Below are 18,325 nucleotides of genomic sequence, written 5' to 3' on the forward strand. Positions count from 1 at the left end.
ACATCCTGAAATGTGAAGTCAAGTGGGCCTTAGGAAGCATCACTATGAACAAAACTAGTGGAGGTGATGGAATTCCAGTTGAGCTATTTCAAATCCTGAAAGATGATGCTCTGAAAGTGCTGCACTCAATATGCCAGCAAATTTGGAAAACTCAGCCAGTGGCCACAGAACTGGAAAAGGTCAGTTTTCACTCCAATCCCAAAGAAAGGCAATGCCAAAGAATGCTCAAACTACTGCACAATTACACTCATCTCACACACTAGTAAAGTCATGCTTAAAATTCTCCAAGCCAGGCTTCAGCAATACGTGAACCATGAACTTCCAGATGTTCAAGCTGGTTTTAGAAAAGGTAGAGGAACCAGAGATCAAATTGCCAACATCCGCTGGATCATCGAAAAAGCAAGAGAGTTCCAGAAAAACATCTACTGCTTTACTGACTATGCCAAAGTCTTTGACTGTGTGGATCACAATAAACTGTGGAAAATTCTTCAAGAGATGGGAATAACAGACCATCCGACCTGCCTCTTGAGAAACCTGTATGCAGGTCAGGAAGCAACAGTTAGAACTGGTTCCAAATAGGAAACGCTGGGCTGGAGGAAGCACAAGCTGGAATCAACATTGCCGGGAGAAATATCAAGAACCTCAGATATGCAGATGACACCACCCTTATGGCAGAAAGTGAAGAACTAAAGAGCCTCTCGATGAAAGTGAAAGAGGAGAGTGAAAAGGTTGCCTTGAAGCCCAACATTCAGAAAACTAAGATCATGGCATCTGGTCCCATCACTTCATGGCAAATAGATGGGGAAACAGTGGAAACAGTGTCAGACTTTATATTTTTGGGCTCCAAAATCACTGTGGATGCTGACTGCAGCCATGAAATTAAAAGACGCTTACTCCTTGGAAGGAAAGTTATGACCAATCTAGATAGCATATTAAAAAGCAGAGACATTACTTGGCCAACAAAGGTCCGTCTAGTCAAGGCTATGGTTTTTCCAGTGGTCATGTATGGATGTGAGAGTTGGACTATAAAGAAATCTGATCGCCAAAGAATTGATGCTTTTGAACTGTGGTGCTGGAGAAGACTCTTGAGAGTCCCTTGGACTGCAAGGAGATCCACCCAGTCCATCCTAAGGGAGATCAGTCCTGGGTGTTCATTGGAAGGACTGATGTTGAAGCTGAAACTCCAATACTTTGGCCATCTGATGAGAAGAGCTGACTCATTTGAAAAGACCCTGATGCTGGGAAAGATTGACGGCAGAAAGAGAAGGGGATGCCAGAGGATGAGACGGTTAGATGGCATCAACGACTCAATGGACATGCCTTCAACTCCGGGAGTTGTTGAAGGAAAGGGAGGCCTGGCGTGCTGCGGTTCATGGGGTCGCAGTCGGACACAACTGAGCAACTGAACTGAACTGAATCTCATTAGAAAGTCTTAAGTACTAGGAAGCTAACAAGATCACCATCATGGACATAAACTTTCTGAAATTCTAAGTTCTGCATGAAAGCTTTTTTTTCCTTAAACGACTGGCAACAATTAATGTCAGTTGTTTGCCTTGAAGCAGTTAACAGGCTTTGTTCACATTCAAGAAAATGTCTGCCAAATGCCCAACTCTAAATAACTACAGTTTGTCAGTAATTTTTCAAGAAAAATAGTGTTCCATAAAAAAAGCAGCTAGTTTAGGTTTCAACTCAAACACGTATACAAGTGTTTTCCCTTAAAGTAACCAGAGTATTTCAGTATGCCGAAGTGCTTTATGTACACACTGTATTTCATCAAAAAGAATAGTTTAAAAATGTGGGTCAAGATCAAATGAAATTAATTTTCATTGCTTTGCCAAGAACATTAAGAAGTAAAATTGGCTTTTTCTTTAAAAAAAAAAAACAAAAACTGCAAGTGTGTTATCAGTGAAGAATTCAACAAGTAGCAGCAGTTTGGTGCCACTGTCCTGATTTAATTAAGATGGCAGTAGTTTGACCCATCATTGCTTCTCAACTATCAGCCCAAATGTCAACACTGTGAAAAAGGCAAATAAATTGTTAGTATTATTATGAAAATGTTTCTGTTCTTACAGACCTACTGAAAGGGTATCAGGGACCCTCAGACCACACTTTGAGAAACACACTTTAAATCAATACTACTCCTAAGAAGAAAATAGTTCTCCAAAAACCTTTTCAAAGTTATAATAAGGTCTACTAATGAAAGTTAAGACTGACTTCCTAATTGTATAAAGTCATTCTTACCCCCCACCCTCATCAAACCAGAAGTAAAAGAAAGTGATGTTTCAAACAGAAACTCTTGTTTCAAACAGTAAAACAACATAAAACCCATTTGCTGTAGTCTTCCCCACACAAAGATCCTGCCTTTACTCCTTGCAATAAAGGAAAGAGCTTCCAAGGGCATTATTCCCGAGCTCCATTACATTTATATGTAAAAAAAAAAAAAGCAGAAAGGACATATTATTCTTCAATATTCAGACCTTATAGTGCTCTTTCTCCCATCTTTATTTCTGAATCTTCCTCTCATCTTTATTTCTGAATCTTCCTCTCATCTTTATTTCTAATGCTGGAGAGTACATTCTTTATTTCTTTCTACAGTAAACTCCAAAGCTGCCAGGTTAAAGATCAATCTTAAAACTCTCAACTAACTTGCTTTTTCAAATCAAAAGACGTGGTTTATATAATTTTCTTCATCTTTTTCTTACAACTTATTCTTTTAGCATGCCTACACAACTTCTTATAGACCTATTTTTGGCATCACTATTCTCAATATACACAATACATATTTCTACGACTCTGTCTACCCAACCAAATCATAACTTCCTCTTCTGGGTTTTGGGTTTCTTTTTAAGTTTTTTTGGCCACACTACATGGCAGGCAAAATTTTAGTTTCTCAACCAGTGATGGAACCTGTGCCTCTAACAGTCGGAAGTGCAGAGTCTTAACCACTAGATTGGCAGGGAAGTTCCTTATCTTCTGTAGTTTAAATATACCTCTTAATGCCTAAAATATCTGGCTCACAAAAGGTAAGTAAGTAATTGTTAAAATTATAGGCAACGTTGAGCATCTTTTCATGTGTTTGTTGGCCATCTGTATGTCTTCTTTGGAGAAATGTCTGTTTAGGTTTTTCACCCATTTTTGATTGTTATTTGTTTTTCTGGTACTGAGTTGCATGAGCTGTAGTATATTTTGGAGACTAATCCTTTATCAGTTACCTCGTTTGCAATTATTTTCTCTCATTCTAAGGGCTGTCTTTTAATCTTGTTTGTTTCCTCTGTTGTGCAAAAGCTTTTAGGTTTAATTAAATCCCATTTGTATATTTCCATTTTGCTTTTGTTTTTATTTCCATTACTCCAGGAGGTGGCTCAAAGTGTATCTTGCTATGATGTATGTCAAAGACTGTACTGCTAATGTTTTTCTCTAAGAGCTTTATAGTAATGCAAGTCAAAACTATAATGAGCTATCACCTCACACTGGTCAGAATGGTCATCATTAAAAAACCTACAAACAATAAACTCTGGAGAAGATGTGAAGAAAAGGGCACCCTCATACACTGCTGGTGGGAATGTAGACTGATACGGCCACTATGGAGAACAGTACAGATTCCTTAAAAAAAACTAGGAATAGAACTACTATGTGACCCAGCAATCCCACTATTGAATATACACCCTGAGAAAACCATAACTCAAAGAGAAACATGTACCCTGATGTTCAGAGTAAAGTAAGTCAGAAAGAGAAAGATAGATACTGTATATTAATGTATGCATATGGAATCTAGATGCTACTGATGAACCTATTTGCAGGGCAGCAATGGAGACACAGACATACAGAACAGACTTGTACACACAGTAGAAGAGGGTAGGACAAACTGAGAGTAGCATGGAAACATACACATCACCATACGTAAAATAGATAGCCAGTGCTCCGTAACTACCTAGAGGGATGGGATGGGGTGGGAGATATGTTCAAGAGAAAGGAGACATATGTATACTTGTGGCTGATTCATGATGTGTGGCAGAAACCAGTACAATATTGTAAAGCAATTATCCCCCCTCCCCCAAATATTTAAAGAATAACAGAATCTGCCTTCCAATGCAGGGGACAAAGGTTCTGTCCTTAGTAGGGGAACTAAGATCCCACAGGCCTCGGGGCAACTAAGACCTGATACAGCCAAATGAATAAATATTTTTAATAAAATACAATAAAACTATAATTTTTCTTTAAATCTGATTAAATGTTCTATTTCCTACCATCCTCTCTATGCACCCCAGATTGATACCATAATTTTTGGCATGGATTAGAGATTATTTTCTCCTTTTTTCAATGCAGGAATAGCACTTCTCGAAATTAAATAAGAGTTCCCTGGTGGTTCAGTGGCTAAGACCTTCCACTCCCAATGCAGGGGACCTGGGTTCAATCCCTGGTCAGGGAACTAGATCCCACATGCGCCAACTAAGACCTGGTACACCAAATAAATAAATACATTAAAAAAAAAAAAGAGTGAAGCTATAGTGTATCAAGACAGTAAGGACATGGCAGTCAAATAGGTATTCAAAAAAAAAAAACAATCAGAGTCTTCTATCTAATGATAGATTTGTTTCCATTATAAGGCAGCAATTCCTTTTGCTTATTTTCCTCCTTTTGGCCTTCTGAAACAGCTATCAACTTTTTAATCTGATTCGCTCCTCAGAAAGAACCAACTGTGCAACTTGCCTCAGTGGAGTACGGAATTACAAGATAAGAACTGACTGTACTTGAAATAATAATCTCTGAGCAAGCCTTCACATCTTTTGATAGCTTCATTAAAATCCTGAAGACACAATAAAGGCAAATAAAGCTAGGAAAAAAAGGTAAACTTACCACCAAACAAAGGTTCTGGTTCCACCAGTATTTCTTGCTTTTGAGGAATTGGGGCGCGCACTTCCTCTCTATTAAGAAAAAAGAAATAAGTGGGAAAATATCCAAATGAAAACTGTTTTCTGCTACCTATTCTCACTGTAATTATTATGAATACATTCAAATTAACAAGTACAATGAACAACAGACTTAGTGACTTTAAGGAACCACATTAAATTATGACAAGTGATTGTTGGGTGATTTCCAAATAGAGATCAACTGGGACAAGGTACCTGGCATAGATAGGGCAAATGGGCGTAAGGAAAGAGAACAAACATAAAAATAAAAAATACTGTGCCTTTCCTCTTAAGTTCCTTACCCTAAATTCTTAAGGAAAAGAAGACAGGAAATTTATACACACAAAAAATATTCAGGAATAAATTAATGGAAAAATATGAGCTTAATAAAAGCAATATTATGTCACCACTACAGCAAATAAAGAATTAAAACACAGATATATTAATATAAGTTTAAACAGGCAGTTAATTTTATGCTAGTTATGACAACAGCTAAAGTAAGTAGTTGCTGTTTCGTATTTAGTCACTAAGTCATGTCCAACTCTTTTGTGACTCCATGGATTGTAGCCTGCCAGGTTTCTCCATCCATGGGATTTCCCAGCAAGAGTACTGGAGTGGGTTGTCATTTTCTTCTCCAGGGGATCTTCCTGACCCAGGGATCAAACTGCATGTCCTGCTATAGCAGGTGATTCTTTACCACTGAGTCACCAGGGAAGTCCAACCTAGGCAGTACTCTTGGACTATTCATTAAAAAGACACTAATAACAAGAAAAAACACTCATCTTTTAAAAGCCTATAAATTCTTCAGAGTTTACCTCCAGAGGGTTTACTAATAATCCGTCTCTTCTAGTGAACAATACTCATTTACATATGCTGTAAAAATGGTACATATCTCTTTATATATTATTTAGTTATTTTAGCTTTAACTCAAATACAAAACTCTGCTGATTAACGTTCATAGCATGTAGTACGGAGAAGGCAATGGCAAGCCACTCCAGCACTATTGCCTAGAAAATCCCATGAATGGAGGAGCCTGGTAGGCTGCAGTCCGTGGGGTCGCTAAGGGTCGGACACGACTGAGGGACTTCACTTTCACTTTTCACTTTCCACTTTCACACATTGGAGAAGGAAATGGCAACCCACTCCAGTGTTCTTGCCTGGAGAATCCCAGGGACGGGGGAGCCTGGTGGGCTTCCGTCTATGGGGTCCACACAGAGTCGGACACGACTGAAGTGACTTAGCAGCAGCAGCAGCAGCATGTAGTAAGTTCCAAATTTAATATGTTCCTCTTAAAATTAATGTTAATTTAACTTAGGCCAATGTTTTTCATTCAGGTGATTCTAATAGTAATAACTGAGCTTAAGGCTCTGTTTTTGACACCTAAAAGTTGAAACTATTTATTTAATAAAGTGTTAATATTCATTTGTCAACAAAAACATACTGTAAATAAAGAAGAACTAGTCAGACAAAGAAATCTACAATAAGCCAAATGAGTGAAGCATAAATGATAATTCAGTTAAGAACTCTTTCCTACTGGATTTCAGTCACTGCTCACAAACAGAATCGCAATACTCTGAAGAAACAGACATGTGTCTCTAAGAAGCAGCTCTATTAAATCTCTTTCATCAAAGAAGAACAGGCCATTATCTTAAGAAAAAGCTATCTTAACAGACAACTTTTACCTGAATAGATCTTTCCATTATTGGTATACTTCACTTTACATTTTATGTGAATTTGTGTGCGTGTACAGAATTATCTCAATCTGTTGACTCACTGGAAAAGACTCTGATGCTGGGAGGGATTGGGGGCAGGAGGAGAAGGGGACAACAGAGGATGAGATGGCTGGATGGCATCACCGACTCGATGGACATGAGTTTGAGTGAACTCCGGGAGTTGGTGATGGACAGGGAGGCCTGGCGTGCTGTGATTCATGGGGTCGGAAAGAGTAGGACACGACTGAGCAACTGAACTGAACTGAAGGCTTCCCTGGTAGCTCAGCTGGTAAAGAATCGGCCTGCAATGCAGGAGACCCCGGTTTGATTCTTGGGTTGGGAAGATCCCCTGGAGAAGGGATAGGCTACCCACTCCAGTATTCTTGGGTGTCCCTGGTGGCTAGGCTGGTAAAGAATCCATTTGCAATGCAGGAGACCTGGGTTTGATCCCTGGGTTGAAAGACACCTGGAGAAGGAAATGGCTACCCACTCCAGTATTCTGACCTGGAGAATTCCATGGACTGCATAGTCCATGGGGTCGCAAAGAGTTGGACACAACTGAATGACTTTCACACATAAGGCAATTTAATTACTCAAGAAACAAGTCTTAAACCTGATGAAATACATCAATTAGGGCCATAGCTTAATTAGTAGTCCTTATACAGAAAGACATATTTTAGGTCATCTATTCCAAGACTGCTGGCTACCTAATGAAATAGAAGAATGGACCAGAAGGTGAACTGTATAGAAAGAAAACCTGTTTAGAAAGTAGGCTATGGTGTTAGTCACTCAGTTGTGCCCGACTCTTTGCAACCCCATGGACCACACCAGGGTCATCTGTTCAGGGGATTCTCCAGGCAAGAATACTGGAGTGGACTGCTATTCCCTTCTCCAGGGGATCTTTCCCACCCAGGGATCAAACCTGGGTCTCCTGCACTGCAGGCAGATTCTTTACCATTTGAGCCACTGACACTGGCTTAGGAAGTAGGTGCCACTATCAAATGCTAATCAATTAGTAACACAAATAATCTAAGTCAAATTATAATGTAATTCAGTAGGAAAAGACATTCATTAATCAAAAGTATTTTTAAGTACAATTAAGAAAACATGTTTTAAACAGTGAAGACTGATATGTCCCCCCAAGTCAGCTATGAATACCTGTTATAAACTAAATCATATTTTCATATTGATTTCCATTAAAGATTTGAGTTATGTTGGTGGAGACTGGATTAATGAACTTGAAATACACAGCCAATACAGATAGGAAAAAACTTTGTGAGATACAAATAAAGATCTTTGAAGTTCACACTTTGTGGGGAAACAGTATACTACTCTAGAATCTGGAACTAGATTAAAAAAAAAAAAGGAATCATGTCCTGGAATGTTTCTGTGGCTTTTAAAATCTAATTTAGTAAGTATAAAATCCTCACCTTTGGCCTATTCAAGGGATCCCTCTTGTTCAGTATTTCATGTTGTAAACATTAAAGTTATAAGGGGCTATCTGTATTAAAATCTTATTCAAGAATCTTTGAAATTTTGATTCAAAAATCATTGTTTTTCATTTGAGGATCATTCCCCTCTAATATTTCCAAAGACAACTAGAATTTTGCCTAACAGATATTCATTTTAAACTCTCATTGGTATCAAATGTAAAGGGCAGAAAACATCAATGTACTTATCATTTGTTACTATTCTCCATATATTACAGTTCTACATGCTGAAGGTGCTTCTAAAGATTGCTGCTGCTGCTGCTAAGTCGTTTCAGTCGTGTCCGACTCTGTGCGACCCCACAGATGGCAGCCGAACAGGCTTCGCCATCCCTGGGATTCTCCAGGCAAGAACACTGGAGTGGGTTGCCATTTCCTTCTCCAATGTGTGAAAGTGAAAAGTGAAAGTCAAGTCACTCAGTCGTGTCCAACTAGTAGCAACCCCATGGACCGCAGCCCACCAGGTTCCTCTGTCCATGGGATTTTCTAGGCAAGAGTACTGGAGTGGCTTGCCATTGCCTTCTCCGTCTAAAGATCAGATACCTACAGTTATTTAAGGTATAAAGGACTAGAATTTTTAAAAAAAATTTTTCATGACAACTCAAAACTTTCCTGGGACAATGTAGAAAAATCTAAAAACGGGAAATCTGACCTTTATTGGGCTCTACTTGCATATCTGCTACTTAATTGCTGCATAGCTTGGGGAAATGGCTATCCTTCAGCTTACTCTGTAAAACGTGGATAATAATACCCACCTATAGGATTCTTCTGAGGATTAAATAATAGACTTGACAGTGCTCTAGACAATTTAAAGCACATAAGTATAAAAATTGTCACCTGACACGTTCAGATGCTTTTAACTTTTTATTTGTTCAAAATAGAGAATTAACCTAATTGACAAAAATGTAACTGCTCAATGTTGGCAGCTGGTAGCTCCTAATAATAAATATTAAATTCATACTCTGTGTGTGGTCTGACAGTGGAGACACTTGCTGAACTGGTACTGGGCTCTTCAGCGATTCCTCCACCATCCAAAAACATAGTGACTGCCATCTCCAGATTATTATTGCAGGCTTCAAGCATATGTTTCCCTACACTTTCACTTGCACCTGAAATAGTATAAAAACAAGAAAAAAGTTAAACAAAGACATTTTCTTACATTCAATTCACATTAGAAGACAGAATGTCCAAGGAAATTAATAGTACTTTTCCCTCTTTAGAATGAATGTTTTTTAATTAATTTTTTTAATTGAAGGATAATTGCTTTACAGAATTTTGTTGTTTTCTTTCAAACCTCAACATGAATCAGCCATAGGCATACATATGTCCCTGCCCTTTTGAACCTCCCTCCCATCTCCCTTCCCATCCCACCCCTCTAGGTTGATACAGAGACCCTGTTTGAGTTACCTCAGACATACAGCAAATTCCCATTGGCTACCTATTTTACATATGGTAATGTAAGTTTCCATGTTACTCTCCCCATAAATCTCACCTATCCTCCCCTTTCCCATGTCCTTAAGTCTATTCTCTATGTCTGTTACTCCACTGCTGCCCTGCAAATAAATTCTTTGGTGCCATCTTTCTAGATTTCACATATATGCATTAGTATATGATATTCATCTTTCTGACTTCCTTCACTCGGTATAACAGGCTCTAGGTTCATCTACCTCATTAGAACTGACTCAAACAAGTTCCTTTTCATGGCTGAGTAATATTCCATTTGTGTATGTACCACAACTTCCGTATCCAGTTATCTGTCAATGGACATCTAGGTTGCTCCCATGTTCTAGCTACTATAAACTGTGCTGCAATGAACAATGATATGTCTTTTTCAATTTTGGTTTCCTCAGCATATACGCCTAGGAGTGGGATTGCTGGGTCATATGGTGGTTTTATTCCTAGTTTTTTAAGGACTCTCCATACTGCCTTCTATAGTGGTTGTATCAATTTACATTTCCACCAACAGTGCAAGAGGGTTCCCTTTTCTCCACAGCCTCTCCAGCATGTACTGTTTGTAGACCTTTTGATGATGGCCATTCTGACCGGGAGAATGACCATCATGGCAGAAAGCAAAGAAGAACTAAAGAGACTCTTGATGAAAGTGAAAGAGGAGAGTCAAAAAGTTGGCTTAAACTCAACATTCAGAAAACTAAGATCATGGCATCCAGTTCCATCACTTCATGGCAAATAGATGACGAAACAATGGAAACAGTGAGAGACTTTTATTTTCTTGGGCTCCAAAATCACTGCAGATGGTGACTGCAGCCATGAAATTAAGATGCTTGCTCCTTGGAAGAAAAGCTATGACCATTCTAGACAGCATATTAAAAAGCAGAGACATTACTTTGCCAACAAAGGTCTGTCTAGACAAGCTATGGTTTTTCCAGTAGTCATGTATGGATGTGACAGTTGGACTATAAAGAAAACTGAGTGCCAAAGAAATGATGCTTTTGAACCATGGTGTTGGAGAAGACTCTCAAGAGTCCCTTGGACTACAAGGATATCCAACAGTCCATCCTAAAGGAAATCAGTCCTGAATACTCATTGGAAGGACTGATGCTGAAGCTGAAACTTCAATACTTTGGCCTCCTGATGCGAAAAACTGACTCATTGGAAAAGACACTGATGCTGAGAAAGACTGAAGGCAGGAGGAGAAGGGGACAACACAGGATGAGATCGCAGGATGGCATCACCGACTCAGTGGACAATGAGTTTGAGCAAGCTCCAGGAGTTGGTGATGGACAGGGAAGCCTGGCATGCTGCAGTCCATGGGGTCGCAAAGAATAGGGACACGACTAAGCGACTAATTCTGACCACTGTGAGGTGATATCTCATTGTAGTTTTGATTTGCACTTTTCTTATAATGAGTGATACTGAGCATCTTTTCATGTGTTTGTTATTCTGAGAGTTGTCTTTTCACCTTGTTTATAGTTTCCTTTGTTGTGCAAAAGTTTTTAAGTTTCATCAGGTTCCACTTGTTTACTTTTGTTTTTATTTCCATTATTCTAGGAGATGGGTCTTAGTGGATCTTGCTTTCTTTTTTTAAAAAATAATTATTTAATTCTATACTGTTGCCTGATTAGTGTGAAATATATAGAACTAGAAAAGAAAGCAGTAACATTAAAATAGTAGTCTTCCTTCATAATAAAACAAAAACCAAATAAAGCATTTATTTACTATTTAAATAAACCAACTATATATTCAATATTTGTTAATAAAATGAAAAATAAAATGAAACATTATATCCTAGAAAGTTAGAACTACTTCATTAGAAAGAATGCAGTTCAGTTAGCAATTTCTATCAGAAAGGAAGCATTTTCGTAATAATGGGAGAGAAGAGAGATGCTACATTTTTTGTCAAAGATATAATTAAATCAAAATCTGCTACGAAATGTCAATCTTCATCATTTAAAACTGGTCCTCTCACAGTTATTCATTTATTTGTACAGTAAAGCAAACATACTCTGTTTGATGCAATGTAAATTGGTAAAGCCCTTTAAGAAATCAATTTTTAAAAAATATTTATTTGGCTGCACTGGGTCTTAGTTGAGTGACATGAAATCTCTGATCTTTGTTGTGGCATGCAGAATCTTTAGCTGAAGTATACGAACTCTTAGTTGCAGCATTTGGGATCTAGTTCCCTGACCAGGGATCAAACCTGGGCCCCCTACATTGGGAACGCAGAGTCTTAGCCAGTGAGTCACCAGGGAAGTCCTAAGAAATCAATTTTATAAGATGTTATCAGGAAACATAAAAATACCCTTTACAATTTTTGACCCAGTAATTTGGACTTGTAGTCTAAATAAACCTACATAAATCTATACAAGTCTAAACAACCTTTATAAATCTAGTCTAAATAAATCTATATAAAATACATGCATAACCATGTCTATATACATGTCCAATATAACTTAATACTGAAAAACTGGACAACATAAGTGGCAAACAGCAGTAGAATCTAAATTGTAAGTCTATTTGGTGGGACATTCCGTGAGCATTAAAAAGCATCTCAGGTCACAAGGAACTATATTCAATATCCTATAATAAACCACAATGGAAAAGAAAAAAGAAAGCATCTCAGACTTCCCATTTGAGATGATTTTCTTTCTACCTGAATTTTGTCCCTTAGAGTCTCCTCCAGCCAAGACTGATGGTGTGTTGGTTTTTTGTTTTTGATCTGATAACGCCTTTTATTTTGCCATTGTTCCTGAAAGACAGTTTCAGTGGATATTCTATTTTAAGGCTGACAGTTATTTTCTCCCAGTACACTGAAGATAGCATTCCGGTGTCTTCTGGCTTCTGCTACTGCTTGTGGGAAGTAAGCTGCCAGACTAAAGAAAAACATTTTTATAGCAATCTGTTGTTTCTCTCTAGTTGCTTTTAAGATCTTCTCTGTCTTTGGTCTTCAGCAGTTTCACTCTGATTTGCTGGGGCTGACTTTATTTATCCTTCTTAGGATTCACTGGACTTCAACCATAAAGACTTATCTTCTACCAATTCTGAAAAATTCTCAGACATTTCCTTTTAAGGATCTTAGTTGACGCATGCATCAACCTTCTGTTGCAGTCTCCCCTGCACTGGAAGACGAATTTCTTAACCACTGGACCAGGGAAGTCCCTGCCAATTTGTCTTTCACCTGTTCACGAGCTTTTGTGTTGTGCTATGACCAGCTGGAAAAGACTCTGATGCTGGGAAAGGTTGGGGGCGGGAGGAGAAGGGGACGACGGAGAATGAGATGGCTGGATGGCATCACCGACTCTGTGGACATGAGTTTGAGTGTACTCCGGGAGTTGGTGATGGACAGGGAGGCCTGGCGTGCTGTGATTCATGGGGTCGCGGAGAGTCGGACACGACTGAGCGACTGAACTGAACTGAACTGAACTGATGACCAGCTGCATCTGCCTCTTTGCCACCCTACAGACTATAGCTGCCAGGCTCCTCTGTCCATGGGATTTTTCAGGCAAGAATACTGGAGTGGGTTGCAATTTCCTTCTCCAGTGGATCTTCCTGACCCAGGGATCAAACTTGTGTCTCCTGCATTGCAGGCAGATTCTTTACCATAGTGCCACCTGGGAAGCCCTCATGAACTTTTAGTTTTAATTTTTTTATAACTAGAAGTTCTGGGTTTTTTCTAATCTACTTGGTCATGTTTCAGAAACCCTTACTTCATACTCTTATTTTGATCTTTTTCATTTATTCTAACATATTAATCAAACTTACAGGAATTACAAAGACAAAAGATAAACTATCTGCAGTCTCTAGTGGTCACTGTCTCTTGTTTCTGCTGGCTCTTGCCCACTGTGCCATAGTTTTTTGTGCATTTGTGATTTTTCTGACTGTGATCTCAAGTGGCTTAGAATTTTAATCTGTAGATTTATGAAGCCTGGGTTGAAAGTACAGCCCTTCTCAGAGAAGATGATTTAACAGATTTTGTAAGGTACCTGAGGGCACTACCAAACAGGGGCTATTTAAAATACATTCTTGACCTGAAGTTTTATATGACCACATGGGAAATGTGACCTTGTAAGAACCCTTGCTATAAATTCTCAGTGAAGATTTCTCCTACCATTCCCCAAATGCGAAGGTCCCAGTGTCGTGAATGGAAGGGGTCTCCTTGCAGATTCTTTTCCTTGGGAAGGCAACAGGCTTGTTTCCTGTGCCCAAGAGGCTATCAAAAGAGAAATTCAAAGCCATCCAGTTTGGGCAAATTCAACCAGGGTGAAAGCTCAAACCTAGCTAACATCTCATTCTCAATTTCATTTAATATTTAACTTGTGAATATTCTTTATTTCCTTGCCAGCCCAGTGAGGCATATTAAAAGATTTTTAAAAATAAATATTTAAGTCAAGTCTTTAACTCTTCTTACCTAGATTACTACAATAGGCTCCTAACTGATCACCATTCCATCTTCCACCTTACTGCTGAGGTTATGCTCTAAAATACAAGTGTAATTATCACACATAAATACAAATACACACAAATGGCTTAAAATTCTTTAATGGCTCTCTGATACCTACAGTATAAATTTCAAAGTCCTTATGATCTGGCAAGTCCTTTGTGATCAGACCTCAGCCTATCTCTCTGGCTTTGCCTCTCCTCTTCACCATCCTACAAATTCAGTATTGCCACACCAAATTACATGCTTGGAAAGTCTTTATTCTCCTTATCTCCCCCTTCATCCAGTTCATGCATGCTCAAGAATCACTGTAAGCACTACTTTTGTCAATTCCTGTGCTGAGCAGTCTCTATACTACCTTCTCTCCACTCTCACCACTGTGATACTCTACTACATACGTGGATATACTACTAAGCACTGAATGCTTGTTTACTTTCTGTTTCCTCCAGAAGAGCAGAAGCTTCTTGAACACAGGGACTTGTTTCTGTCTTGGTATCCCCAGATCTAGCATTGTCGTTTGCTTGCATGTTACCAACATCCAGTAGGCTCAGAACTATCTCACAGTACTTCAGCTAACCAGTTAGTACACTGGGAAAGAAGCGCCAGACTTCAATCAAAAAAGCCTTCTATATCCTTTGAATCTTTTTTTTTGTGGCCAAGCCAAATGTGCAGGATCTAAGTTCCCCAACCAGGGACTGAACCAGGGCCCTGGCAGTGAAAGCACTAGATCCTAACCACTGGACTGCCAGAGAATTCCTCTGTTCTTTGAATTTTAAACCACATATATTTATGTTTTAAATTTCCCTTATAAAATCGATATGGTAAAACTGTGGAAATTACTAACAGCAACTGGATATTTAGGGAAAATGAACTTAACATAAAAGTTCCACTTAAAGCATCACATACAAATTTTTTAAATGGTATTATTTCAATATAAAGTGATAATCATAAGCTACAAAAAATCGTCAGATGATAGAGTAGCTAAAGCTCTGTCACAAAGCTGACAAATACACATCTAAGATGCTAGTTTAAAAAAAAAAAAGAACTTCCTTGGTGGCTCAGACAGTAAAGAATTCACCTGCAACGCAGGAGACACGGGTTCAAACTCTGGGTTAGGAAGCTTCCCTGGAGGCTACCTGCTCCAGTACGCTTGCCTAGGAAATCCCAAGGACAAAGGAGCCGGGGTGGGGGGAGCTACAGCCCATGGAGTCACTAAGAGTCAGACACAACTGAGCAACTAACACTTTCACTTTCCCTAGTGGTTCAGTGGTTAAGATCCACCTGCCAGTTCAGGGGACACAGATTCAATCCCTGGTCTGGAAGGATCCCACACGTCACAGAGCAACTAAGCCCTCTGGACCATTTCCTTTGGCTGCAGATGTCTTTGTAACCAAGGCAGATCCTTTGGGGGCACTTTATAGTGCCATGTCTTTGCATGATATAGAGAGTGACAGCAGTCAAATCAGCCCCCTTATTTTTCTTGACAATATACCAAATACCCACCTGCCAAGTTGTGACCCCCCTCCCTCACTCTGAAGTAGATACAGGAACAGACACTACTTTTCCACAAGGCTTTATTGCTATCCTTGTCTCTGCTAGCTCTTCTATTACTCACTTTTCTCAAACCAGTTCTCTCTCCTTAAATTCTCAGTCAGGCTAAACCAAAAGTTCTCAAGTTCTAAACTACATATAAAATAGATAAACAACAGGCCTTACTATGTATAGCATAGGAAACTACATTCAATATCTTGTAATAAACATAATGGAAGAGAATATGAAAAAAGAATACGTATAACTGAATCACTTTGCTGTACACTAACTACACTGTAAAAATTAACTACACTTCAATAAAAAGTAATTTTTAAATAAGTTCTCAAGTTCTAATATGTACAGATTTACATTCTCACCATAAGAAAACACTTTAAAAAATGAAATCTCAAAACAAAAATAAATTCAACTTTTTGAGGGAAAAGAGGAGTTCAAATATTCTAGTAGACAACTGTATGTTAGATAATTAAATACAAACTCCACTCCAGTCCCACTCCAATATTCTGGCCTGGAGAATTTCATGGACTGTATATGTCAGTCCATGGGGAGTCCATGTCTCTTACCAAGAGTTGGACATGACTGAGCAACTTTCACTTTCACTGGGGGCATAAACAGCATAAATCTGATGAAACTTTTCCATATCATTACTTATAAAACCTAAGGCTTTGTTTCAGTGCTTTTCTAGTATTCTTACATTGTGTCCAGGTACACTGCGTTATGTTATTAAATTTCTTAAATGCTAGTCTAAAAGTTCAGTGTCTGCTGTACTCCACCATTTTAACTTACTCATCGACACAGCAGTTTCTGAAAATTAAAAGGTTCACGTGGGTAAACTACTCTGGTTGTTTACTCTAGCAAGAGATGAGTGTACTGTAACCTTTGCCTCATAAAACTAGTTTGTGAATGACATCTGCTGATCTTTTCCTGTTCAGAGAATTAAGTGGCTGAAATTTTTGCCATTCTGGCTCTTGTCTCTTGAGGTGCTCGCCACACTGCACTAAAGCACCACAGAAAGCACAAAGAACATGCTGACGGGGAACTGAAACTCTCTTCTACTGTAACAGCAACCAATCCTGGCTGCTTTCACTCCTGTTGAAATTTTTTCATAAGGAAATTCAGCTTAAAAATGATCACTGCTGGGAATTCCCTGGCAGTCCAGTGGCTAGGGCTCAGCCCTTTCAATACTGGGGCCAGGGTTCAATCCCTGGTCAGGGAACTGAGGTCCCACAAGCTTCGCAGCATAGCAAAACATAAACAAACAAATAAAAATGACCACTGCATTCAAACGGTTGCTGTCATCCTTCTCATCACTCTTCAACTATCTGAATTTCAGTCAGGCTAAACCAAAAGTTCCCCTGTTATGGGGACCATTTAGAGAACATGTGAGTTCTGAAGTAAAATAGAAGATGCCATGAAAATCAGGAGCTTGAAAACCAATCTGCAGGCAAGCTGGCCCATCAAAATTATGGTCTGCCTATCCCAAAAGTCTTTTCCTAAATACCTAAGAAATATTTTCACTTTATGATGCTGCCTAAAATGTTACCACTTAAGAGATTAATTTGGGTAAACAAACACCATTTTTGAAAGTATAAACACTGAACTGAAGAGTTAAGGATGTATCAATTATTTGTGGAAACAGTGACAGATTTTATTTTCTTGGACTCCAAAACCACTGCACTTGATTACAGCCATAAAACTAAAAGATGCCTGCTCCTTGGAAGGAAAGCTATGACAAACTTTGACAGAGTATTAAAAAGCAGAGACATCACTTAGTCGACAAAAGTCCATATAGTCAAAGTTACAGATTTGCAAATAGTTGTGTACAGATGTGAGAGTTGGACCATAAAGAAGGCTGAGCACCAAAGAATTGATGCTTTCGAACTGTGTTGCTGGAGAAGACTCTTGAGAGTCGCCTGGACTGCAAGGAGATCAAACTAGTCAGTCCTAAAGGAAATCAGTCCTGAATATTCATTGGAAGGACTGACGCTCAAGGTCCAATACTCTTGCCACCTGATGTGAAGGACTAATTTCTTGGAAAAGACTCTGATGCTGGGAAAGATTGAGGGCAGAAGCGGGTGACAGGTTGAGATGGCTGGATAGCATCATCGACCCAAGGGATATGAGTTTAAGCAAACTACAGGCGATAATGAAGGACACGGAATCCTGACACACTGCAGTCCACGGGGTTGCAAAGAATTGGACACGACTTAGCAAGTGAACAACAACCATTATTTTAGAATGTGGATTAACTCAATCATGATGAAAATAAGTGAAAGTGTTAGTCGCTTAGTTGTGTCCAACTCTTTGCAACCCCAAGACTCTGGGCTTTCCTGGTGGCTCAGATGGTTTAAAAAAAAAAAAAAAAAAGCATCTGCCTGCAACGCGGGAGACCCAGGTTCGATCCCTGGGTTGGAAAGATCCCCTGAAGGAAATAGCAACCCACTCCAGTACTCTTACCTGGAAAATCCCATGGACAGAGGAGCCTCGTGGGCTGCAGTCCATGGGGTCACAAAGGCTCGAACACGACTGAGCAACTTCACTTTCTTTGCAACCCCATGGACTGTAGCCCACCAGGCTCCTCTGTCCATGGAATCCTCCAGGCAAGAATACTGGAGTGGGTAGCCATTCCCTTTTCCAGCAGATATTCCCTACCCAGGGATTGAACCCAGGTGTCCTGCATTGCAGATTCTTTACCACCTGAATCACCAGGGAAGCCCCTAAAACCCACTTCCACCTAACATCCAGTAACAATAAATTGAGGGTTAAGATAAA

At 39.2% G+C, this 18,325-nt stretch overlaps 1 protein-coding gene across 3 annotated transcripts in view; it reads right to left on the reverse strand.

The window, feature by feature from the left end:
• Nucleotides 1-18,325, reverse strand: part of UBXN7 (UBX domain protein 7) — a 49,355-nt gene that overhangs the window by 20,381 nt on the left and 10,649 nt on the right. Inside the window, exons 2-4 of one of the 3 annotated variants that reach the window (XM_055403740.2) lie at nt 12,221-12,316; nt 9,071-9,218; nt 4,858-4,925 (exon numbers count right to left, since the gene is read on the reverse strand). In XM_055403740.2, coding sequence (XP_055259715.1) covers nt 4,858-4,925; nt 9,071-9,192 — 190 coding nt within the window. In that variant the 5' untranslated portion in view covers nt 9,193-9,218; nt 12,221-12,316. Of the gene's footprint in view, nt 1-4,857; nt 4,926-9,070; nt 9,219-12,220; nt 12,317-14,438; nt 17,776-18,325 lie in introns of those variants that run through there. The other 2 variants (XM_088837871.1, XM_055403668.2) reach the window with 2 other exon arrangements.

The sequence above is a fragment of the Moschus berezovskii genome, chromosome 1 (genome assembly GCF_049115385.1).
Source record: "Moschus berezovskii isolate FMDL1 chromosome 1, NW_MosBer_1.0, whole genome shotgun sequence".
Lineage (NCBI taxonomy): Eukaryota > Metazoa > Chordata > Mammalia > Artiodactyla > Moschidae > Moschus > Moschus berezovskii.